Source organism: Diabrotica undecimpunctata, chromosome 3 (genome assembly GCF_040954645.1).
Source record: "Diabrotica undecimpunctata isolate CICGRU chromosome 3, icDiaUnde3, whole genome shotgun sequence".
Taxonomy (NCBI): domain Eukaryota; kingdom Metazoa; phylum Arthropoda; class Insecta; order Coleoptera; family Chrysomelidae; genus Diabrotica; species Diabrotica undecimpunctata.
The window spans coordinates 11,266,848-11,293,515 of record NC_092805.1 but is presented as its reverse complement, the minus strand read 5'-3'; the positions used below and the strand labels follow the sequence as shown (position 1 = coordinate 11,293,515).

The 26,668-nt window shown below is 33.4% G+C and overlaps 1 protein-coding gene across 1 annotated transcript in view; it reads right to left on the bottom strand.

Moving 5' to 3' along the window:
* Positions 1-26,668, bottom strand: part of LOC140436425 (cubilin homolog) — a 989,698-nt gene that overhangs the window by 54,487 nt on the left and 908,543 nt on the right. Inside the window, exon 5 of the mRNA XM_072525245.1 lies at positions 6,679-6,834. Within this exon, the coding sequence (XP_072381346.1) occupies positions 6,679-6,834 (156 nt within the window). The remainder of the gene's footprint in view (positions 1-6,678; positions 6,835-26,668) is intronic.

Sequence of the window (26,668 nt, the reverse complement as noted above, 5' to 3'; positions counted from 1 at the left end):
TGCTGGTCATCCTCCAAATTTGGTCGCTAAAAATAATGGAAAGAAAATCAAGGGTATACAAGAGACACGTAAAAATATAAAAATTACAAATCAGCAATTCTAAATCGCATTAACGCAGGCACAACAAAGTTTGAAAATGAATGACACACACAGTCTTACTCAAAATGTCAACCAACCTTCTCGGTCCGATGTAAAAGTTCTGGGTAATAACAGCGATCATGAGGAGCTAGCATCAAAAGATAAAGTTTGGATTTATGCCGCAAAGTATAAACAATCTTATAGTACAAAAATTGGAAACATATCTACAAACAAAGTTCCCCGGACATGAGTTCTCGTGCACTTTGTACGCGAACAAGGTAAATGGATCCAAATCCCCTATAATCACGGCAGATGCAGAATTGAAGGATATTCTTTTTCAACCACAGTCGTGGCCGAAGGGCATAGAGGTGAGTATATATTTTTTTGCAGAAAACATTCCGTCTATAAATCTTCTATGCAAACCAGATACATTAACCGGAAAAGACAGAAGTGAAAGTGTTATTTCGAATAACTCTGTACCATTTTATACTAAACACAAATCTTTTGCAAACTCTGATCAGATTAGTCTAGTTTATATTTTTCATGTAAACACACAAAGTTTATTAAACAAAATAGAATAGCTTAAAATTTTTTTGAAAAATAAAAGATACAATATATTATGTTTCTCTGAACACTGGCTCAGAGAAAAGGAATTAACAACATTAAAGCTTGATGGGTATTTTTTGTCAACTTTTTATTGTCGGAAGGTAAGGGAACATGGAGGTGTTGTAATCTTTAGCGATAATAAAATCTCTACACGACCAGTTTGCTTAAATGATATATTAAATATTATATTAAATATTAAAATATATTAAATATTAACTATTTTAGTAACAGAGCATAGAACCGGAAATGGGAATTTTAAAGTTTTCTACACCTATTTGAAAAGTTATTGGTGTTTTGCTCTGCTAATTCTTTAGGCATAATAATAATTGGTGATTTCAACATTGATTTCAAAAAAGTTTCAAATGAATTAAACAGTTTCCGTGATCTAATTTCTACTTTTGGCTTAACTATAAATAATAATGATTTTACTAGAATCACAACTAGATCAGCAACTTGTTTAGATAACATCGTAACAAACATAAGCAGTAAGATAGTTGGTTGTGGAATTGTGGACCCATGTATTTCTGATCCTTTTGCTCAATTTCTCTACTTAAAAATAAAATCTGAAAATAGTCATAGTGCTAATACATACAGAAGACATATAACAAGTATGGCATCCTGATTTTAAAACAATTTATTACCGAAACGTGTGTAAAGTTAACTGAAATTAATTTTCCAATAAAAAAATCACGAGCTCATAGAAATAGCAATGCGTGAAAATCTTTCAACAGTCCAGATAATTGCTGATGTTACAAAGGAATATAGTGAGTATAAAAAGTTTAAGAAGCATTGTAAATCATCAATATCATTAAAGAAGAAACTGGCTTATGAGAATTTCTTTTCCAATTCAGAAAGTGTGTATATCTCGTGACAGTTATAAAGTTATAAATTATCACAGAAATAAATTTCAAAATAAAAAAGTCTGCCCAAGACCGATTACATCAAACGATTTCAATAATTACTTTACTTCAGTAGCTAAACATATTAGAAGTACTTTTAATTCTACAAATGAAAATGTAGCCATAGATTTTTTAAAATATGTACATTTTCCTTGCGACTCTTTATTTTTATTACCTGTTAGTGATACTAAAATCAGGAATGTTTTGCATAGATTAAAAAATTAACACTGCACGGACTTTTATTTCTTAAACAAAAAAATAATTGTGGAAACAACCGATATAGTTATTGACAAATTAATTATACTTTTTAATAATTATTGTCTTACTGAAGGGATTTTCGCAGAGGTATTAAAAGTAAAAAAAGTTCAAAAAAAATCGGTTGCCTGTAAAGTCGGTTTTACGGGCGAAGATTTTACGTGACAACGTCTTTTTCTCGGTAGAATATTTATTGATATGAATATTATTAAATTGCACAATAGGAACAAGGAATTGAATGAAAATAAGAATTGCACAAATTTTAACTATAGAAATACATATATTTTGTTTACTAAAACATTGTACATGTAAACTTAAACTTAACTAATTTCTATTTGAGTGATTTTGTTGAGGATAGGACGACGATTCAACGCGCCTAATTCTCTAGTGCTACGCGCGCAGCGGACCGATCATGTTTGAGCTGGAGAGAGACGCAAGGCATTCGCCGGTCCGGCGGGCCTCTCTCTCGTTCGGTGACTCACCGTAACAGACGTGAGCGGGCGTTACACTTTTTCATGAATGACTCCGAGCCACAACCTAATTTAAGACGTTGTCACGTCAAAAGAGAGCTTTAGATAAAATTGAAAATTATCATCCCATCTGAAGCATTCTCATTTTCGGCAAAATTCTAGTATTCGAGTATTCTAAATGTCTGTTTGATAGAATATCTAGAAAAACACAAAATACTTCACTGTAATTAATATGGCTTTAGAAAAAAGTGTAGCACTACACTAGCTATACAGAAAATTGTGAGAGATATAGTTGATGGCTTGGAGGAGGGTCATTTTGTGTCTTTGACATTGTATGACTTATCATAAGCTTTTGACTGTGTTTCGCATGAATTACTGTTGAAAAAAAATGCATAAATACCAACTTGTGGTTAAGGTGTTATCTCCCATTCTAATGACATGCATGTCTAAGAAGGGAATACTATTTGAGGATCAAACTCATTGAACAAAGACAAGGTGACCTGAATCTTGTCTGGGGGTAAGGCTACAAATAAGTCATGCTAAGGTCTGCAAATAAGTCATCAGGCTAATAAGACCGTTTGGGTCTTTTAGATTTTCTAATCCCCTTTATTAAGCGTTATGTTGATAGCAGTAAAAAGTCTTCACTTGTTATCGTTTAAGCTTTAATTCAAAGCATACTTTTCGAAACATTGTTTATATTCAAAAACGGAGTACCTAAGTACAGCTTTTACACAATAATGTTAGTTTGGTAAGGGCATTTGCCTATTATGATAATATATTATGTTTTTATATGTTTATTTGGTGTATGTCGTTATTTAAATTGTTAATATAAGTATCTGTTTGTATTGTTTAAATTCGCAAAAATTTTATATGCATGTATTTAGATTGTCACTATTCATTTAACTTGTCAAAAACAAAACTATTTTTATATATTGACTAAATAAGTTCTATTCTATTCTATTCTATTCTATTTAAATTGTAAATTGTTTGAAAGGCTGTTATTACCTAAGTAGAATAAAGAAGATTATCCATGACTAGAAAATATCTCAACTCACCAATTCGGCTTTTATGAAAACCACTCGACAAATCAATAATTATATTGCATAGTTATCGTAATTTTAATTTTTTTAATTCACAACAATCTATTTTTACTGTAGTATTTCATAAGGAGGGCTAGGGTTCACATAGTTTTGTAGTTAATCAAGACTATCGTGAACACGTCTCATGGTTTATGCCAAGTGTCACAGGCATTCACTTCTACTGCACAATATACAGTCAATAATATGCAAATATTTTGAAACACCGTTGACAAACCTAAAGATAAATGGTGTGATTAAAATATTAGATTTAATTGGTTGTTTGCTTGTTTATTTACGCGGTTATTCACAATCGCATACTGTAGTATACAAGATAGTACACAAGTTAATATTTTTATGACTAAATGTGGTTTCTAAAATGATATAATCTCGAAATACGAGATGTTCTATATCTGATAGGATTATATAATCCAGTAAAATAAGGCAAAAAAGGGGGCAAACCTTGGAATGAAAGATAATAAGCTGAAAATTTGCATACGTCTTTATTTTGATGGTATAAAACTTACCTCAAAAGTCTCATATAATCACGTGTCCGCGACTTAAGATATTAAAGGTCAAAGGTCATGAAAATGAGTTTTCTGCAAATATCTCGTTTCCCTTACACTTTATGACATTTAAGGTGGTAAAAAAAATTGTAGAATGGAAAATTCTCTTTAATTTTTGTCTCAAGTACTTTTATGTACTTTCAACCCTTCTTAAGATAGAGCGCAAAGAGTGGGGGACCGTTTACCTGTGTATACGGTAACGCGAAGTCAGCCAGTAGGATTCAATAAATAATAAGTTATATAGTTAATTATTTACTTAAAATACTATTATTATCATTAAATTTTTATTATTTATTATTTAATAAACTATATTTATAGATATTAATTATAAAATATATATTTTTTATATAATATTTATTTTATTTTTACTCAAACTACACTAAGAACATTAAAGCAATGGAACAACTAAGAAGAACTGCCGGTATTTCAAAATCTTATGAACTCCGTTTTGATGAAACAATGAATGTGCCTATCAGCCAAGAACAATTTTTATTGAACACATCTAATGAACAAATCTTTATAGACATGCTTATCGACAAATTAAAAGCTGTTAATATCACTACAAAACAAGCCAGAGATGATGCTGATGTTCTCATTGTAGAAACAGCTATTGCAGAGTCTGAACATGTAGGAAAAACTTCCGTCATTGTAGGAGAACATATTGATTTGCTAGTTATCTTGATAGGACGAGCTCAATCACATCAACAAGAAATTTTTTTTTTAAATTGGTAAGGGTAACGCGGAGACAAAATTATATTCATCGAAAAGTTTTGATAAATACCCTCATTCTAAGAAACACATCTTATTTTTACACGCGTTTAGTGAATGTGATACGACTTCTGCGATTTCTAGGAGAGGTAAAATATCGTTTATTAAAATGTTCGAAAAAAATCACCATTTACATCAGTCACCTCAACTATTTCAACAAAAAAACTGCTCTGTACAAGAATTATTTGAAAATGGAGTACGTATTTTCTTAGCAGCGAATAATGCTCCAACATCAGAAGACGATATAGACTCTTTTCGATACACCCAGTTCATCAAATCAACAATACTCAACAAACCAGTGCAGTTATAAAGTCTTCCACCTTCAAGTGCAGCAGCTCGTCAGCATATCATTCGTGTCTATTATCAGACCCAAATTTGGTTGGGAAATGATTTAGAACCCCAAGAATTCGGCTGGGTAATGCAAAATGAATTTCTGGAACCAATAACAACATTATTACCGCCAGCACCAGAAGAACTGCTGAATACAATATTTTGCAATTGCAAGAAAGGTTGTGGTTCTAATTGCGGATGCAGGAAATCAGGATTGCAATGTACTTTAATTTGTGGGCAGTGTAATGGACAATCATGTCTAAACGCTTCATTAACTTCAGATGATTTCAATGAATATGCACCTGATATTCTTGAATATTTTTATTCTGATACTTTAATAAACGAGAATGATGATGATGAATTCGATATTGAGCAGTCAGAGGAAGAAGAAGAAGAAGAAGAAGACGATGAAGAAGAAAATTAATACAAAAATATTAACCATACATAATAAAAGAATATATATTAGGTATATTTGTAACTTTAATAAATCGATTATTGGACTAATAAATAAATATATAATTTAAAAAAATAATAAATATGATTTTTTCAGTATTTAATTAAATATAAAAATGATTATTGTTGAATTCTGCACTTGATCTTAATTTATCGTATATACAGCTGTTAAAAATATCATTAAAGGTCATTTGAAATATTTCATTTAATATTGTATGTTTGTTAAAAATAAAATAAATATTATATAAAAAATATATATTTTATAATTAATATCTATAAATATAGTTTATTAAATAATAAATAATAAAAATTTAATGATAATAGTAGTATTTTAAGTGAATAATTAATTATATAACTTATTATTTATTGAATCCTACTGGCTGACTTTGCGTTACCGTATACACAGGTAAGCGGTCCCCCACTCTTTGCGCTCTATCTTAAGAAGGGTTGAAGGTACATAAAAGTACTTGAGACAAAAATTGAAGAGAATTTTCCATTCTACGATTTTTCTTACCACCTTAAATGTCATAAAGTGTAAGGGAAACGAGATATTTGCAGAAAACTCATTTTCGTGACCTTTGACCTTAAATATCTTAAGTCGCGGACACGTGATTATATGAGACTTTTGAGGTAAGTTTTATACCATCAAAATAAAGACGTATGCAAATTTTCAGCTTATTATCTCTCATTCCAAGGTTGCATCCTTATTTTACCGGACTAATAAAGTTTATAGTATTTTACTCCAAATTGTGTATTAAGATAAGTATACACATACAAATTTATATTTCTTGATGTCTTTCTGCTTTCTTTCTGTGGCTTATTCCCATTTAAATAGTAATTACTTCTATTTTCTGAAAACTATATAAATTGGTCTATAAATAAAAACGTTATTTAAGATTAAAATTGATTAGAATTTTAACGGGGAACTTTTTTATGCCTCATTATATTAACAAAAAATATCACCGGGTGTCCAAAAACTCTTTTAAAAACCGTCAACCCTAAAAGGGTTAAAAATCATAATAATATTTCGTGTTTGTACCTTCACAAAATTCGTCGAAAATTATTTTAAAATTGTAGCAGCGGTGATATAAAAGAGTGCATAATGTAAAAGCAGTATCCCAAAAAGTAGTTTTAAAGTGAACCGCTTTCGGTTGAATGAAATCACACGAATATTTACCTGCAGGAGACGACACAAATTCCACAAAAAGGTCCTGAGATGTGCCAATAATGGAGTACGGGAATTTGCCCATTCCGCAGAATGTGCCAATAACGGGACTGAACTCGTTTTTTCCATCGTAGATTTTTATGTAATCGTACGGACAGTTTTCTTCGCCTGAAAAAAGAGACAGAGTTATGTGCCAGATCCAACAGGAAATTACTGTAATGGATTATCTCCACATAAAAGATATTTCTAATGTATTATAAAACATGAAACGACGTTTAAGTTTTTAAGAACTTAATGGTTTATGTCTTATATCTTACGACGAAGTGCTAGAAAATTACGAAATAAAAGGAAAGTATTAACTGGAGACAGATGTCTCTACCGGTGGCATCTGACTAGCTCTTTTAGATAATATTACCTTAATCATTTTCATTACAAATTAGTTCCTAATTTTTAGCTATATTTTTCGTGTTATAAAAATATCTTGCATGTCAATTGAAAGGAAACACTACAATATATAGATTAACGTTTATTATTTTAAAAATTTGCTGAAACAATTTATAATTTTTTTCCTAATGGTCGACAGGTTTAGTTTCCAAAGGGTTTGAAGTTCTAAACCAACGTGCAGTATACAATTCGGAAAAGGAATTTATTTATTATAATATAAATACTAACTCGATCTGAACTATACTGCCGTCTTAGATGAATAGGGCGTATCTTCAATTTTAGTGATTTTGAGTTACTCCATGCATCTAAAACTCGCTGCATCTTTCTATTAACGACAAAAGCCGTAACTGTGATTAACAAGCCTGCAAATACCTAAAATAAATAGTTGTATCTACAAAATAACACGTAATTTTTAGATAAATTGACCGTATCTATCACTATTGGTCGATCCGGGCGTATCTGACAGTCACACTCGCGTGCTTACTCGTAATGCGCAAGCGTGGGAAGTTACGATTCTAACCTTAAATATTTACTGGTTTTTCCACGTTGAATCTGGATTACGATAAGTGTTTTAAGACGGTTTTTGGTGAAAATTTTTAGTAAATTGAGTTTCAAGTTATATGTAAGTACTGAATTATTATTCTAGTTGCTTCGTTTGTTCATAAAACAGCAGTAGTAGGTAGTTGTATTTACTTTTGTAAAGTTCAATTTTAAGGTTAACATTAGTCAAGTACGGTTTCTTCTCAAGGGAGCAAAATGGAATGGAAAAATCGATATAGACTTTATATAATAATATAGACTTTTGTTTTTATTAAAAACTCTTATAACAAGCAGAAGCTATAAAAGGCATTTGACATCATTTTGTCTTTATACTTGTACCTACTTGTTGTATTGTAGTATTTGTACCAAAAAAAGAACAGATCTCCTATACTGAACAAATTTAAAAATTATTAAAATAGAAAATGTATTTTTAGTAGACGCAATCAAAGATCAGACGGTATAATAACAAGCAGAGACAAAAGACTACTAACTCTAGCTTTAAATGAACAACTAAACAAGAAAATGAAAAGCTATAAAAAATGTATTAAAAAAAGAGAGAAAAGTTTTGATGATGAAGATTATATTCCCGATTAATGAAAGCATAAGCTCTAAAGCAGAACTCGAAGTTCAGATATCCAGTAAGCTTGACATTAATAAAACTGAGAGTACTAGTGACATAGTTATTCTAGAAAATATTGTTCTTGAAGCTAAGTTACCTATCGTTATTACAGGTGCGACAGCAGAATTAAAACAGGTACCTTTTCCAAATTCTGACAATGATAACGAAGTGCATGAAACGGTTGCTTTTTCTATTGCAAATGATATAATGGACGATGTTTTATAAAATATCATGAAAGAAAGACATAAGAGGACTTACACAAAACATTGTAACTTGAGGAAAAGAAAGTACCACGTTTTTTCTCAACAAGAGAGAGCCGAGATTAAACGAAGAAAATGCTTAGAGGCCAACAGATTAAAATCAGTATGCAAGAAATTATGCCCGAAAAAATATGCTGATAAGATAAGGTCCCAGAAACGCTCAGGACTTAATAAAGAATATTGGTCCCTATCTAACACAGAGGAGATAAATTTTATTCTCAGTTCATGCTCCATTCAAGATGTTAACAGAAAAACAGTGACTGCTGCATCAGGGAGAGGTAAAACTTGTAACTATTCATTGACAGATATCCATGGTAGACACCAACAGGTGTGCAAAATATTTTTCTTAACAACTTTAGGTTTTAAGCCTACTAGTGAGAGACGTTTTAACAAAAGCCGAAAAAAATGTGACGGAAGAAAATTTAACAAAGGCAAACAAATTATTGACCGAAAAATTATTATCGAACACATAGAGAGTTTCAATCCACAAGTCTCTCACTACCGTAGAGAGCATCCACCTCTTCGCAAGTATCTTCCTTGCGATATAACAATAAAATCAATGTACATCGATTTCAAACAAAAGTACCCAAAATATTCTATCTCTTACTGTTTGTATCACAATGATCACAATGTGGTTGCGGAGATGAATATCTCATTTTTAAAATTAGGCCACGAGGAATGTTGGGAATATGAAACATTTTAAAAACATTAGTCGATCAGTGGACATAAAATAGATGCCCTCGATATTACTTGCAATAACTGTAGAGAATGAAACTTACATTCAGATTCAAAGCAGCTAGGGAAATGTATCAGCACGACACAGAAGATCAAAATGCAAACAAAATAACAGTTACAGCTGATCTGCAAAAAGTGAGTGTCAGTTTTTGTAGGCTTTAATTCTAGTAATTTATAAATTTTTGTTTTTTCTGGCAATAATGTTACCTAGATGGGCAATATTCAAAGAAATTATTTTTATGCCCCGGCTGGTTACTTTTACCGGAAGTTTCGTGCGGCCGGCAAAAAACGCTTTTGTGCTCCAACGGCAGTAATATGGCATAAAGGTATCATGGGTCAGTCAAAGGAGAATATATTAAGTACATTTTTTTTGCATACTTTATGTCTATGTCGCTCGATTGTTTCTTTGTTTATTTGGTGAATTCTTCTGAAACATCTTTAGATTTTCTAGAATAGTTCTTAAATATTTTGAGAGAGGTCATACCTTTATGGCCGCGGACAGTTTTCACCATCAAGTAGAGGCTGCCTTAAAAAATAAAAACAAAGTTTATGACTTTCGGGACTTCAGAGATGCCGTCAAAGAGTCTAGTAGTCACGTTAAGGTCCTAGAGATGAACATTAGAAACTTCCACAAATGGGTTGATCATACATCCCAATATAAGCTTAACAAAATAGTTCCTCGTCCATATTTGAGAAGTATGGTCCATGTTATTTTCAAAAGACATGAAAACAGTTTAATAACCTTAAGATCTTTAAATTGTCATCAATGGAAAAGAGATTTATAATATGATATTTTTATGCTTATCTAAGACTAGCCCTAATTATGGGTTACGCACAGGGAACCATTTTAAGTCAACGGGACTTTCTCTTTTCAGAAATTCGATATTTGGTTAGAGAAAGCAAAGTAATATGTAACGTGAATTGATTAACAATTGCAGGATATTGTAGTAGCAGAATAACGGCAAAGAGAATTGACATCAAAGTCCATAATAATAGATAATTTAAATTAGCGGTTACAAGATAGATAAGATAAGTAAATAAACTTAACAGCCAAGTTGAATTGACTTTTTCGGGAACTGGTATACAAGAGAACTAATATTTGAGATATTTCATTAGGGTCTAAATTTTCATCTAGGAAGGAGGAAATTGTATTCTTATGCAAGACTAGCCCTAATTATGGGTTACGCACAGGGAACCATTTCGAGCTAAACTGAACTTTCTCTTTTTAAAAACTCGTTATTATTTTTTCTCTTTTTCGCTAGAAAAAGTAAAGTAGTATGTAACGTGAATGGGTTTAGGAAAAGTGTGATTCCTAAATTAACAAAACGCAAGGAATTCATTGAATCAATTCTTGGAATATGAGGGCCTTAAAGACACAATGAGATGTCTCTTTCAATTTTTTAGCCATGGGCGTAGCAAAAAAAAATTAATTGAAAGATACTTTAAACATGATTCAATTTTAATAATAAAAACTCAAAGAAAAACTAGTCTTCTTCTTCTAAGTCTTCTAATATATGAGACCAATATCAAACGAGTGGAAAAATATACATATCTGGGAATAATGAATAACTCTTAATCACTTATAGGAAATACGAAGGAATAATTACTTCCAGGAAATTGAAATCTCGATAGAAAAGGCTTGGGCAAACTTGGGCTTTTAGATGTGACGTAAATGAAAAAACTGGAATTATTTGAGTTGTAGGTGTATAGAAGGATTCTGAAAGTATCGTTAAAACGCGCCATAAACAAAGAGGTACTAAGAAGGATAAATAAACAAATTAAAACAAAATCCACAAGGAAAAAAATTCCTGCAGCTGGCTGTATACCATGTATCACAAAAAGAGGTTTAAATCTTTGTATGTAGGTATATTTAAAAAACCCTTAAAAGGGATACATAAAAAAAAACAAACGTTTTTGGAATAATAATTTCATCATCAGGTTAAAAAGCAGGTTAACATGCCTGAGCCACCAAAATATTGGGGTACAATCCTTTACAAAAAATTACCAAAAAATGTACATGTTGTTGTTTAAAAGTGAGTGATGTTTAATATTTTATTAGATTTAGCTTCAGGCAACACATAACTATGCCTCACGTGAGTACCAGCGTCCGGAGGGTAAACCTCTTCAAACGGACATCAGCTGGTAACCATGATACTATAACATTATTAAAATTTATATTAAATTAAAACAAGAAAATTGAAAATCGGTGAAACGTTACACTTAAAAAGAGATATACTTTGCTCTAACTGTTTTTTTAGAGAAAGATCCAAGAAAAGAGAGTGTATGGAGACGTAGAATATGATGGCTACGCAACCTGAGAGGGTATATCTGTACATGACGCCCTGTACAAAAGTTTTTTATTGGTCTAATACACACTGTATATAAATTTGACAGTGTGTGTTTCGACATGCCAGACTTACAAAAATAAATTAGGATCTTTAAAAAATTCTAATCATCATAGACTAAAAGTTGTTAAACTAAGATGCCCCAGATAAGAACCTTCTAAAAAATAAAAAAGTTTCATGGCACTCAAATAGTGAAAGTTCTTTTAATTAACAAACACAATGTCCTCAGCGTGGATTAGCTCCATTCAGAACACGTACTTTCGTAAAAATCTCGCCGATTGAAGTGTCGGGAAAACTACTGGTTTTCATGGTGCGGAAAATGGGAAAGGTTGCGCCATTGTCAGTAATTGAACACATATCCAAGTTTCAGTTAGCCGAGTAAGGGCCAGCGTAATGCGAAGGTAGTTTTCATTAGCTGGAAATTTTCTGCGCTAATTGAGTGTTGTTTCTTGGTGAGATTTAGAACAAAAGCCTGGAAAGTAATCCGGCTGCTTAATAATAAGCCAAGGTATACATCTACTCTCTGTATAATTAATGTTTATTCCCATTTGCAGACCTAATGAAACATTTTATTTAATCTGCTAATGCCTGACCTCGGTCTGAATAGCTTAACAAAAGAGACTCGCTCTTATATTCCTACAAAAATATACATTTTAAAATGAAAACATTTTCTTTATACGCAGATGTTTTCTATTTGTTATATCTTTTGAAATTTCTCTGGTATAATGGATATTGTTTTGTATTTGAATGTTGTATAATGTAGAATTTATTTTAAAGCTTGCGTTTATTTCATTTAACAGAAACATTGGAAAAGAATAACAAGAGGGTATGTTTCTCAAGGACAACGAAAATTTAATTAGTAAGGAATAAATAATCAGCAAATCATAAATAATCACCAACCGAAAACATATCTGCACAGCTAAACAAAGAAAACTGGCATATTTTGGTCATATGATGAGGAACAGAAAGGGAATTATGGCTCTATATGATAGACTGACTTAACTGTCAGCCTGCCCTATAGGCAGTAAATCCTGTTAAATAACCAACGAGGCTTTGTCGAGCGAGTGATTGCCGGTTTAAGAAATCTTCATTTAGTAGACAACAGCTTCTAAAGGAAAAGCTTGTATATAGTAGTTGACCTTTTTATGTTGAGGTTAAGTTAATTATCTCAAAGTAACGTTTTCAGAAGGTACAGAAATGCTATTATTAAGATTTCTGTATTACCTGGAGCAGGCGAGATGCAACCAAAATCCTTTAGTTGCAAATATTAAAAACCTGAGGCTCGCTATAGTAAAAAAAAAAGAATCAGAAAGGATCATTAAACGTTAAAAAACTTAAAGCAACAATACAAAAGAGGCATATACAGAAGAAATCAATAATAGGTTATCGTTATCTAGTATGGCAACTATTGATGATATTAAAAAGTCATGAAACACCATAAAAGATTCAATTAATAATGTGAATAATACCTTTCTTTCCCAAAATAAAACAACTACCAAGAGTGAGTGGATGACAGAAGAAATATTAGTGAAGATGGGACAACGAAGGTTGTCTTAGATCAGGCAAGATCAAGTAGGGTACCGAAATGTATACAGCAAAATTTGTAAAGCAATTATAGCGGCAAGGGAGTTCTGGATAACTACACTTTACACACAAGCTGAAAGCCAGATAACCTCGACGACAGCTTCAATCTCTACAAGAAAATTAAGGAAATTGCTGAGATCTTCAACAAAAAACAAGGGTCTGGTGTACATAATGACTAAGATGAACTAGTAATGGATGCTCGCAATATACTTTATACCTGAAAAATGTACACTCTTTATTCAACAATCACAAGACACAAGCGCCACCACAATTGGGAGATTTTTTGAATTGCTTAAGTATTTTGACAGCTGAAATTATACACGCTATCAAACTATTAAAAAGTAACAAAGCTTCAGGATCAAATGATATGTATGCAAACAATTAAGTTACTTGATAAACAAAAGCTTATTGTGAAGCTGTTATCGATATCTACAATACGTGCCAGATTCCAAAAGGTTGGTTTCGCTCTACATTTATCGCCCTACCCAAAACATTACGTGTGAAATTCTGCAAGGACCACCATCTAATAACCCCAGCGCTCTAAGCGATCTTTAGTATGCAAACATTAATACGAATTGTTTAAAGCAAAGAAAGAATATTTTTGTTTCATAGATTATGAGCAAGCACTCGATACTCCGATAACAAGTACATATGATAAAATATCTACAATAGTTGGGACCCAGAAATATAAGAGTTATCGCCAATCTGTATTGGAAAAAGACAGCAACAGTATGTCTTAAAAATTTGAACGAAATAGACTTCTCAATAAAAAAGGGAGTAAGGCAAGGTTATATACTTTCTCCAGTGTTGTTTAACTTATACGTAAGCACTACCAGAAGCAGTAGCAGAATCTATTAAAGGTATTAACTTTGTACTTTTGATTGTATTTGTTTTGTGTTTTCTATTTCAGTCGACATTTGACATTCGACATTCGACAAAGTTGAAAAGAGAATTTGAAGAATCTATCATTGCAAGTGGTAATAGTAAAAAAGTTTATCGGTACATTCGCACATGTTTATCTTCCAAAGTCTGCATACCATTGTTTCAAAAAGCTGGTGGGTTTTTATATTCTTCGAATAAAGAATATTCGGAATGTTTATCGTTATTCTTTTCTCAGGTTTTTACTGATGAACCTAACGATACCATTTCTCAAATAATGTGCCCACGTTTGTCTAAAACTTTTGACAATATATCTTTCACACCTGATGCAATTAAACTCATCATCGTTTATGGAATCTATCTATCTATCTATCTATAGCCCAAAATCTATTCATGTGTTGAATATGGGCCTCTCCCATTTGTCTCCATTTGTCTCTGTCTTCTGTTTGTCTTTTCCACATTGGACCTTCGCTTTGCTCAATGTCATCTTTCCATCTCATTTGCGGTCGACCTCTTAACCTTTTTGCAGTATATGGTCTCCAACGGCCAATTTCTTTATTCCATCTTCCATCCTGATATCTTTCGTTATGCCCAGCCTATTTCCATTTTAATTTCAATGCATGTTCGACAGCGTCTGTTGTTTCGGTTTTGCATCTTATCCACTCGTTCCTCTTTTTATCTCTCAACGATTATCATTTATGGAAACTACGCAATAATTCATCACCTGGTTTAGACGGACTCATCTCCTTTTTCTTCAAACAATGTGCAGAATCTGTAGCCATCCCTATATCTCTCATAATGAATGCTTCTTTTAATCAAAGTTCTCTTCCCTCGTCCTGGAAATTAGCTTCGGTTACTCATATATTCAAAAAAATAAATAAACTTGATTGCAATAATTATCGCCCAATCAGCCTGATCCCTATTGTCGGCAAGGTCATGGAATCGATTCTTATATTTTTATTAAATTATTCAACAATTTAACTTAACTATCCTTATTATAAATCAAAATTCAAATGACAGACAAGGGACCATTATTTTCGATTTGCCTAATAATTCCCTTGACACGTTGCATCATCTTTTGGACGACCTCGGTCAATTTCTCTAATTTTTGTATATATGCGGCGTCTTAACTGTTCCTGATTTTGTGCTTCCCATCCGTTATTATAGACTTTCCGACTTAATATTGCCCAGAACTCTTCAATTGGATGAGCCTGAGGTAGGTTGCGGGGATTGTCTGCTTTCGGTACAAAGGTTATGTTGTTAGTTTCGTACCAGTCCATTGTGATCCTCGCGTAATGACATGAAGCAAGATCTGGCCATAAGACTATTTGATCATTTGCATGATGTGTGTTCACAAACTGAAGCAATTTAGAGAGACATCTTTGAATATAAATATTTGCGTTTAAGGCTTCGCCTCAAACAACACCAATGTAAGGCTGTGAGATAAAGCCAGCCTCAGAAATTGCACACCATACCAAAATTTTGTCGTCAAATTTTTTCTTACTTTTGAATTTTATTTCATCAAGTACTTTTTCGTAATCGTTCGTGTAAAACCCATCGTTACCCTTCATCTCAGAGTTGGACAAAGTAAAATATTTTTTATCGTCCATCACGGTAACTTGTTGACGAAATGCACTCGCCTTAACGAGCGGCAACATCTCGGAATTCTCTCTAATTGATCCTCTGTGTATTTTTGAGCTTTTTTTCTTTTTCGGTAAATAATATTGTTACTCGATAGGGTCCTGTATACTGTAGTATTTCCAACATGAAATCTTCTGGCCAGTTTCCGCTGTGAGACCCCAATTTTGTTCTTAGCTGCTTCAATCAGTCTTGCCTATCTTATATGGTTCAAAATCCGCGGTCGGCCACTTTTATGCAAGTTAACACATAATATCCCTTCTTCACATTCTTTGATTGTGCGATAAATTGTCGATTTGCTTGTGTTTTGATCTCGATAAATATTAACAATATCTCGTTTCGACATTCGCCCAACCATATTATAAACACCTCGACGAATATCAATTTTATAAGACATTTTGCAGAGCACAAACCAAAATATTCTGCTTTGTTTATTAAATGTCAATAACTGATTACATTTCATCTCCATGGCCTTCTTTGTTAAATGCATTTTGCTTCTCAATCAGACCAGGTGAAATTTTTCCCAAAACTTTAGGACCATACGTTAAGTTAACAAAGCATGCTTTGTTAATACATTAACAGGGGACGATAAGCAAACGTAATAATTTAATAAATAATTACTTTAATATTTAATTTTAAATGTATTATTTAAATTTTTAAAATACAGAAAGTTTTTTAAAGTTGATTTACTCAATTAATTATTTTAATTATTATCCGATTCCGCACATTATGTTATCCGAAATGTCTGTATTGTTCCTAAGCTTTCCTTTTCTATATGAATAGTTAAAATGTCTGCATCACAACTGACAAAGTAATTTTCAACGCGAACTACAAAACATTTAAATATTAACGACATTTTGATAGGTTCAGCGCGAATGTTCCGACCAGGAACCCGCTCAAATATTTTATTCAAAAATACACGGTAGCGAATGACAGTTACAATGAAAATTCTTTCTATTTTGCATAGGTATTGCTCGTTTCATTTCTCTGCACACGTAATAAACACATCATTTATCATCCATGTTGAATTCCTGAAATTCCAACAACCACCTTTGTTAAAGTTAGGACCCGAGTCGACAGATCGATAGACACAAACTGGAGGTGCTAAACGTGGCAAAATTGTTATCTTAGGTCGCCTTTTCTACAAAGTGTCACAGGAATTTTCAATGAAAGCTTTGTCTCTTTGTATGTAAGGAAAATTCAGAGGAAATTATCGTTAATGTCCAGATTCCGTGATCAAACCAAATTTAGGTTAGGGGGAACGAAATGATTGCTTCGCTATTCCGATTCGCAAATACACAGTTCGTATAATAATAAATTTGTTGCGAATTCATTAAAATGTAGTAATTTACGTATTTTATTTATTAAATATATATTCTATTTATAAAGCTCAGCAGGCCTTGAAGGATTAGGAGTTTCATTTTCCATTACAATTACTATTTATTTATATAAAATACTTTTATTGTCTCTTATAGTCTTTCCATACCTTTCTTAACCCTTGAGTGGTCGGGTGGGGCCTGTGAGACTAGCGACAATTTATTTCTAATGCTTCAGTGCTTATTTTATGATGGAGTGCGCTGCGTTCGTCAGTACCTTTCCGTCCACATGTCGAACAACAGTGAACAACGGGGTTTGCATTAGTTCATAATAGTTAGCTAGTTATTAGCACTTTTATTCTGTGAGACTCTACCCGACTATTCGAGTAACTTTTGTAAGTTTGACAAGTAACTTTATTTTCCTATTTTTTGTGAAGTATAACCTACATAGAGTAAGTATTTAAATTCCTATGGTTATATATAAACATTGTAATGTTCCAGCCTTTAGTTTATTTTTTCTTGTATTTCAGATATCAGTGATGGATCCTTAAGGCTGATTTATAAACTTTACGTTGGCGCTGGCGTTCGCCGTTGACCTTGGCGCTGGCTCTCATAGACTGCATTTATAAACTTTCGGTTAGCGTTGACGTTAAAGATCATTTCTAACCTTACATTTTTGATTTGGTATTATTAATTTTTGGTTGAAAATTAATACAATGGAAAATGAAAATACTCGGCCTTTGTTAGGTGCAGTGGCACTAATACACCACTACTATTCCATCTAATACGGATTAGATACCGCCCTAGTTCTAACCATAAACGATACCAGCTAGAGTTCTGTCGACGTTCCTCCGATGACTCGACGAATAGCTTCCAGGAAACCAAAGCTTTCGTGTTCTGGAAGAAAAATGGTTACAAAGCTGAAACTTAAAGGAATTGACGGAAGGGCACTACCAGGAGTGAAGCCTTCTTCGTAATCCCCGAGATAGTTCTCGAGGTACTTTAAATCGCCCTCTCGTCGTCGAGTTTACGCCGAACGCCTATCTGCTAAACCAGACCCTTTTCTGTCATCCAGCGATCCGGAATCGGAATGGCCGCGGTATATGAAATGGATTTTGGTCCCAAAAACGGTTTTTTAAGAGAAACTCCATTATAGGTAGCGCATGGAAACCTTCATCGCTCCTAGTACGGCATCACTCCCAGACGGGCATTTATACCTTCTTTAAAGTTTGACTCACACAGTCCAACTTACACAGTCTAGCTCATACAGTCTGACTTACTTTTCTACTTTTAACTTCCAGCATCTTTCCCTCCTAACTTTGCCGTTGATCCAGCTGTCGTTCTTCCACTTCTTTTTTATTAATTACTGCACGGATATAGTTGTGTAAACTAGTCCAAACTGCTTTATTTTTAATTATTCCCTTAATCATTCTCTCCCTGTAACAAAATTTATACCTTTCCATTCTGTCTTTCTTTCCATTCCGTTTCTTCTGTAACATCGTATGTGTCTGAGTATTCATAGTATAGGCATTTATCTATGTGAGCCTTTCCGAATCTAGAAGTACCTGCGTTAGGCCATATTTAATTCGCCTGTGGCCACAGTCCACCCAATCTCTTATGTTCGGGATCTGCATCTTTGTCCACTTTGCCACATCCTCCGTGTTGTTCCATCCTTCTTGCTATTTTTCAATTGATCTTTCCCTTTTCTGTCTTCTCTCGGCCATAGTCTTTGAGTCTCTTCTTTCACATAGCTCTTTTCTTTGCACTGCTAAATCATGCAACGAAACACATCCGGAGATAGTCCACAAGGCTGCAGCATACTCAGTTCTATAGACGCATGCCACTCGCAACAGGCTTGTTATGTCCACTTGTATCATGAGCGTCCTGTAGGCCGTTATCTCTACCGTTCCACTCCAGACTGGTGCTGCGTAGAGGACTGCACCACACATGTTAGGGACTCCTTTTTTTGGATTTGGCTTCCCCAATGTGGAGTATCACCCTCCTTAATGAAGGGTGATGCCCCAAATTGGGGGATCGATGGATTCTGTTTTCTTTGCAGCGAGTTTCAGTCTGTGCTTTTGATTTTTATTTTTCTAATTGCTTCTGGTACTTTTTGGTATTCCTCATTATATTATTCGTTTGTTTTGTGCATTTTAATAATTTTCATTATAGTATTTTCATTTCATTTATTCGTGTTTATGTAACTGCGTCTTTTATGCTTTCCCACTGTTCTTACGGGTGTAATGTTTCTGGTTCTTTGTTTAGTCTGTTGGTTCTTCTTTCTTTGTACTTTGTACTTATTATTATTATTAAACATTAAGGAAATAATAAAATAAGTGTAAATCGAAACGTCAAGTAAACTTATTTTAAAGCTAAATTGTGGCTTTTTTGGGCTAAAAATGACTTCCTTTAGGCGATAATGTCTCAAAAAGTATTTACTAGGAAAAATTCGTATAAATCATTTTTTGCTTAGAATTTGTCGTTCTATCGAACAGTGTGGTTAGTTTTTTATAAAGAATTTCCATTCCCATAAGGGGAGACATCCACATCTAGGACAAAAGCTCTAGCTATAATTCAAATTTCACGCTAATCCATCCGATCTAAAATAATTGGTAGTCAAATAATGACTGTGCTACCTGTATTTTTTGATACTCGTACTGATAAATAATACTAAATAGCACTACAATTAAAAATATTACTTTATACAAAATATTCATTTATTGTCTTTAATAATGTTCATTGTGTCAGCGTTTATTAAAATTTTCAAAATTTGTTCCATTTCTAATATTTTTTTGGTATAAACACTTTATTCAAACCAAAATTTATAAATTCCTAAAATTCATATATTATATGCGAGCGTAATAAATGTTCAAAACAAATCCGTAATTTTAAACATAAAGATCAAAACAAACATTCAGCCTATGATTTTTAATTATTAATTCATGCTGCAAATCCCGTTTTACTATAGGAGGAATGGTTTTGATCGGCAGACAAAGAAATATAAATACAGGACATGATTTAAAACGCAAAATTAATATAATTACTTATTAAATAGTTTCGAAATCCTGACTTTCAATTGCCATTAATCCATGTTTGACAGAGTGGCAAATTTTAAACTTGGTCGGATAAATGAAATGCCGGTTTGACTTACTTAACTATAACTATATATATATATATATATATATATATATATATATATATATTAAATATTAAATATTAAATATTATATACCATTACATAAAAAAGGAAATCAGTTAGAATGTGGAAACTAGCGTGGAATCACGCTGCTGAATGCAGCATACAAAATAATGTCCAACGTCATTTATAAAAGACTTAGATCACACGCTGAAAAAATAGATGGCAAATACCAAAGTGGCTTCTGTAGACAGAAGTCAACAGTAGATCAGATATTTGTTCTGCGACAGATCCTCAAAAAAAAACAAATGAATATAACATCGACACACATCATCTCTTCATAGACTTTGAAAGCGCATATGACAATATAAACTGAGAATTCTTAATAAAAGCAATGAAAGAATTTAATATACCAACAAAACTAATAGAACTGATAAAAGAATCTCTAAAACTAGAAAGTAGAATCCGGATACAAAATGAATTAACGGAAACAATAGATGTGAAAAAGGGACTACGCCAGGGAGACGCTCTATCATGCATCTTGTTTAACATCGTACTTGAGAAAATACTGAGGGATACAACAGTCAATATACGAGGAACAATCATTAATAAAAGCGTGCAAATACTAGCATTTGCAGATAATGTTGACAATGGCAAGATCAAGAAGAGAAATGATAGAGGCATACAACCAACTAGAACGAGCTGCACAAAATAGTGGTCTTAAAATCAATCAAAACAAAAAAAAATATATGCAGGTAAGTAAAAACGCAGAAATAACGCATCCACAAAATATAACAATAGGAGAATACAACATAGAGGGGGTAAAAAACTTTATATACTTGGGATCCCTAGTCACGTCTGATAATAACGTTACGGAGGAAGTGAAGAGGCGAATATTTATTACAAATAAATGCTACCATGGCTTAATTAGGCAACTAAGATCAGATAACGTCGCAAGAAAAAAAATGCCAAATATATAAAACCCTAATAAGACCGGTACTCACATATGGCTCAGAAATCTGGACACTCACTAAAAGAGAGGAAACGTTGTTAGCCACCTTCGAAAGAAAAATCTTGCGACACATATATAAGGGCACAAAAGAAAACGGAATATGACGAAGAAGATACAACTCTGAACTATACAAAATATACCAGGATCCGGATATTATAACATTTATTAAAATAGGACGGCTGCGTTGGATAGGACATGTAGAAAGAATGGAAGAAGGCGAAATACCAAACAAAGTCTTCAAACAGATTCCAGTAGGAAAAAGAACAAGAGAAAGACCGAAACTGATTTACTTAGAACAAGGAGAAAATGATATAACAACCTTAAAAATAAAAAAAACTGGAGAAAAAAGCACGGAACAGATCAGAATGGAGAAGAATCCTGGAACAGACCAAGACCCAAAAAGAGTTGTCGAGCCAGTGATGATGATGATGATGAAATAGTATGTTCTATGTGCTAACGAGGTGGTTCTTACGTTTTTAACTAAATTAAAGATGATCTAGTCTGTTTTATTTTCCCCTCAATTTAAAAAATCGATTTTAAAACTCCAAACTAATTAGTATGAATAAGTAAAAATTAATACAATGACTAGTTAATTATAAAAAGCTTAAAGAACATACTTTCGATCACCTCTTTATGCTCCGATTCCCAATATAAAATATGAAATATTAACTAAACCTTTTCCCCTTTATAATGCCAGAAACGTGTCACGACGTCCTAAGTGAAATTTTATCTCTACTATTGACATTTAAGTCACTTTCCAGTTTTAACAAGTTCGGAATGCATCAGTATTCAGCTAGAAACTTTTACTCCGCCGCCAAAGTCAGAGAAAGATGACGCTAAAATCCGATGTTCTTATGTGATTTATTTCTATTTCCCGCCAATAGATAAATCTTGTCTTTTCAGAACGAAAAGAATTTCCTAATTGAACTGGTCTTTCTAGGGCAATCGAGGTTATGTTCTATTCCGGTATTTTGTGTTTGATGTTTCAGCATACGTATCGTTTATCTGATACACTTTTAATATGTTTTTTTAACTAAAATTAAAAACCCTAATTGTCGTGTATTTTGTAACTAGTCACCAATAATGGGCAATATATATATATATATATATATATATATATATATATATATATATATATATATATATACAGTCCATCTAATTTACTTACCGTTGCACGTCATTATCATTGACAGAGATCGAAGTTGACATAGTTGCCAAAGTATAAAAAATCCTAAATCCATTTTAAATCAAATAGGTCACATAGTTATTGCAAAAGTGGATTATACAACACAACAAATTAATATTTCTTCTTCTTAAAGTGCCTATCCGTTCCGGACGTTGGCGATCATCACGGCTATCTTCACTTTGCTTATTGCAGCGCGGAACAGTTCAGTGGTAGTCGTGTTATACCACTTTCGCAAATTTTGAAGCCAGGAAATGCGTCTTCTTCCCGGTCCTCTCTTACCATTTACTTTCCCTTGGAGAATCAGCTGGAGAAGGCCGTAACGTTCTTGATTTCTCATTACATGACCTAGATATTCCAACTTTTTAGTTTTGACGGTCATGAGAATTTCACACTCCTTCCCCATTCTACGCAGGACCTCCACATTAGTAACTCTGTCAACCCAGGATATACGTAAGATGCGCCTATAACACCACATTTCGAAAGCTTCGAGCCGATTCATAGATGCAACAGTCAGTGTCCATGCTTCCATTCCGTAGAGCAGAACTGTGAATATGTAGCAGTTCAATAGACGGCATTTTGTTTTTAATGATATGTCTCGACTGTTGAAAATAGTTCTCATTCTAACGAATGCTGCTTTTGCTTTTATTATTCGCTGTTTAATTTCTGTTGAGTGGTCCCATTGGCTATTTAAATTGGTGCCTAGATATGTATATTGCTCGACTCTTTCGATATTCTGTTGGTTGATTGTAAGTTGAGCGTTTAGTATTGGTTTTTTACTAATTGTCATAAATTTGGTTTTCTTTATGTTAAGAGCTAGTCCGTATCTGTTGCTGACTTCTGTTATGCGATTTGTTAATATCTGTAAGTCATTCAGATTATCGGCAAAAACTATAGTGTCATCTGCATATCTAATGTTATTCAACCATTCACCGTTTATTAGTATTCCTTTCGCACAACCGTCTAAAGCTTCCTTAAATACCCATTCAGAATAAATATTGAACAACAATGGAGACAAAATACAGCCCTGTCGTACTCCACGTTCTATTGCAATTTTATCAGTTAACTGGTCTTCTATTTTGATTTTGGCCGTTTGATTGTAGTAAATGTTTCTGATAATTCTAAGATCTTTGTTGTCAATCCCAATTTCTTGCATTAGAGTCATTAATTTGTCATGTTTTACTCTGTCAAATGCCTTCTGGTAATCTATAAAGCATACGTATATATCACAATTCACATCCCTGCATCTCTGAAATAGCACCTGTACAGCAAAAAGGGCCTCCCGTGTTCCCAGAGCATCACGAAATCCGAATTGTGTTCTTGTTAGTTGTTCCTCACATTTTGTATATATTCTTTTGTGGATGACCTTTAGAAATGTTTTAAGTAAATGGCTCATAAGGCTTATAATTCTATAGTCTTCGCACTTTCTCGCATTGGGTTTTTTTGGAAGATTTATAAAAGTTGACACTAACCACTCTTGGGGAACCACGCCCGTATCATATATACTGTTAAATATATTTGTCAACCATTTTATGCCATCATAGTCCATAAGTTTTAAGAATTCTGAGTGAAAATTATCAGGGCCTACTGCTTTACCATCTTTGGTGCTTTTGATGGCATATTTTACTTCTTCGACTGTAAATGGTGGTCCAGATTCGCAATTGGTGTTTGTTGTAATACCAGTGTTACTTCGTATATCTTCAAAAGTTTTTTCCACGTATTTGATCCAAATATCTCTTTTATGCTCTATTTCCAGTACTATGTTTCCCTGATTATCTGTCAGGAATCCAGTGTTCTTGTGTTTATATAAGCCTGCCGCTTCTTTAATCTTTTTATGGAGGTTAAATGAATCATGTTTTTGTTGTAATGACTCTATCTCTGTACACTTCGAGCTAAACCAATTTTCTTTTGCTATTTTAATAGCCCTTTTTATTTCGTTATTTATGTTGTTGTAGTAATTCTTATTATCTTTAGCGTTTCTTCTGTCTTCCATCATACATAGAATCTCCTCCGTCATCCATTCCTTTTTATTTGTTCTTTCAGGTTTTAAGTATTTTTCTTTTATTTCTTCACTTACTTTGTGCAAATTTTCTAGTTCTACATCTGTGTTATCTGTTTCTGTACGGGCCCATGGTTTTTCTGTACGAGCCCACGTTTTTTCTTTTAGGCGTTTTTGTACCTCTTCCTTTACTGTTTTATTTTTCAGTTGGTTAATATCGTACTTCATAATTTTTGGTCTTTGAACTTTCTTTAAACTAAGTTTCATTTTGGCGATAAGTGGATTGTGGTCCGAATTTATGTCGGATCCCGGGTACGCTTTAACAGATGTTATAGAGTTTCTAAATCGTTTGTTAATAAGAATATAGTCTATTTGATTTCGTACTGTGTGATCTGGAGTATCCTGGGGAGATTTCCACGTATATAGTCGTCTTGGAGGAAGATCATAAAAGGTGTTTGTCACTACGAGCTGTTCTTCAGTTGCAAATTCAATCAAACGGTCTCCGCGTTCATTACGTTCCCCTAGACCAAAGGATCCCACTAAATTTCCACTTTGTCCTTTGCCAACTTTGGCATTAAAGTCTCCCATTATTAGTATTATTTCGTTTTTCCGAATCCTTTTGACAATATTAGTAAGGTCATTGTAAAATTCTTCTATGATTTCTTCTGGGGCGTCCGCTGTAGGAGCGTATACTTGAATAATGTTTGTTTTTATGGGAGTTGTGTTTAGCTGAACTAAGAGCATCCTTTCTGATACAGGTACAAAGTGACTGACACAATTGGCGATTTTATTATTCATAATTAGGCCCACTCCATTTATATGTTCGTTCTTAAGATTTCCTGAGTAAAATATTTTGTGATCTTTGATTACTCGGTATCCCGTATCTGTCCAGCGCATTTCGCTTATTCCCATAATATTAATCGAGAGTCTTTCCATTTCTTGAATGGCATTATAGATTTTTCCCGCCTCGTACATTGTTCTAACGTTCCATGTACCTATCTTTATGGCTGTTCGCAATACTCTTAGAGATCCATCATCTAGAATGTAGTTTGGTTCGTGAGGATTTCTCTTGATAACGACCTGAAAGGCCTCACGGTTTGAGCTAGATTTACCTTCCCTGCCGGATCTTGAATTCCGATTTTCATGATCAGTAGTCGGAATCTTAAAGTTTTTTATCACCATGATAATTGTACTAGAGATACTTACAAGAAGTCTTTAATGCAGTGGTTTCTCCTTGCCTTCTGCATCCTTATGCCGTTCACTAAAAGTCTTAGTTCCTCCGCCTTCGAAGCCGATTTCTCAAACTCCAGGACAAAAGAGTGCCCTAAGATCGCAGTATCACAGCCGCTTAACTCATGATGTGAGTGTCGCCTGTGACTATCTGGAATTAAGCCTACAGGATTTTTACTTCCCACAGCCTTAATCCAGTAATGACATTACTGCTGCCTAATGTCATATCCTCAGTTGATCCGCGGGTACTTATTTGGCAATGCCTTATTCGTACCTGTCCTGCATATCTGCCGGAACTTTCCCTATCAGCCATATGGGACGTGCCGTGTCGAGGTTGAGGATATCCCCCGCCCAGTCTGTCTTCCGTGAAGTACAGAAGAGCCCCTACTCAGTTCGGAGCTCCTCCTCCACGGAAGCGGAGACCGGCCACGATTTATTTACATTAAATTAATATTTAATGTAAATAAATAGAAACAAAACAAGAGTTGAACAAAAATAATCTTGTTAAAAAAATTAAGCCGCTTGTATGCGTCGTATAAAGATGTAAAATGGAATACATAGATATTTATTTTATTTTATGTAAAATGTAAAATAAAAAGTGTCAACACCGCAACTGTCAAATAAGTGCTACCAATTTATGCCAAAATATCGCCTTCATTCGATTAAAGTTACAGCGTGTTCCGAACAAATGTTCTTCATAAAAACGCTTTATAATGCATTTATACTATGACGCGGATGACGTGCAATGGTTTGTAAATTAGATGAAGTATATATATATATATATATATATATATATATATATATATATATATATATATATATATATATATATATATATATATATATATATATTAAGCTAAGATTAATACCATTACAGGAAATAATATTAAATTAAAGAGTGCTCCGTGTGAAACCACGTCGATTATCACTGGGCAAAGCTCTATCTGATCACTAATCAATCCATTACTGGTGCTGGGAATAGAGGAAGGGGCATTTATACCGTCGATGGTGACGTGGTTTGGGTGGAGGTTGGCGTGGGACCAACAAGGGGATTGGTGTGGTGATTGGCGCGTAGGTTGGTAC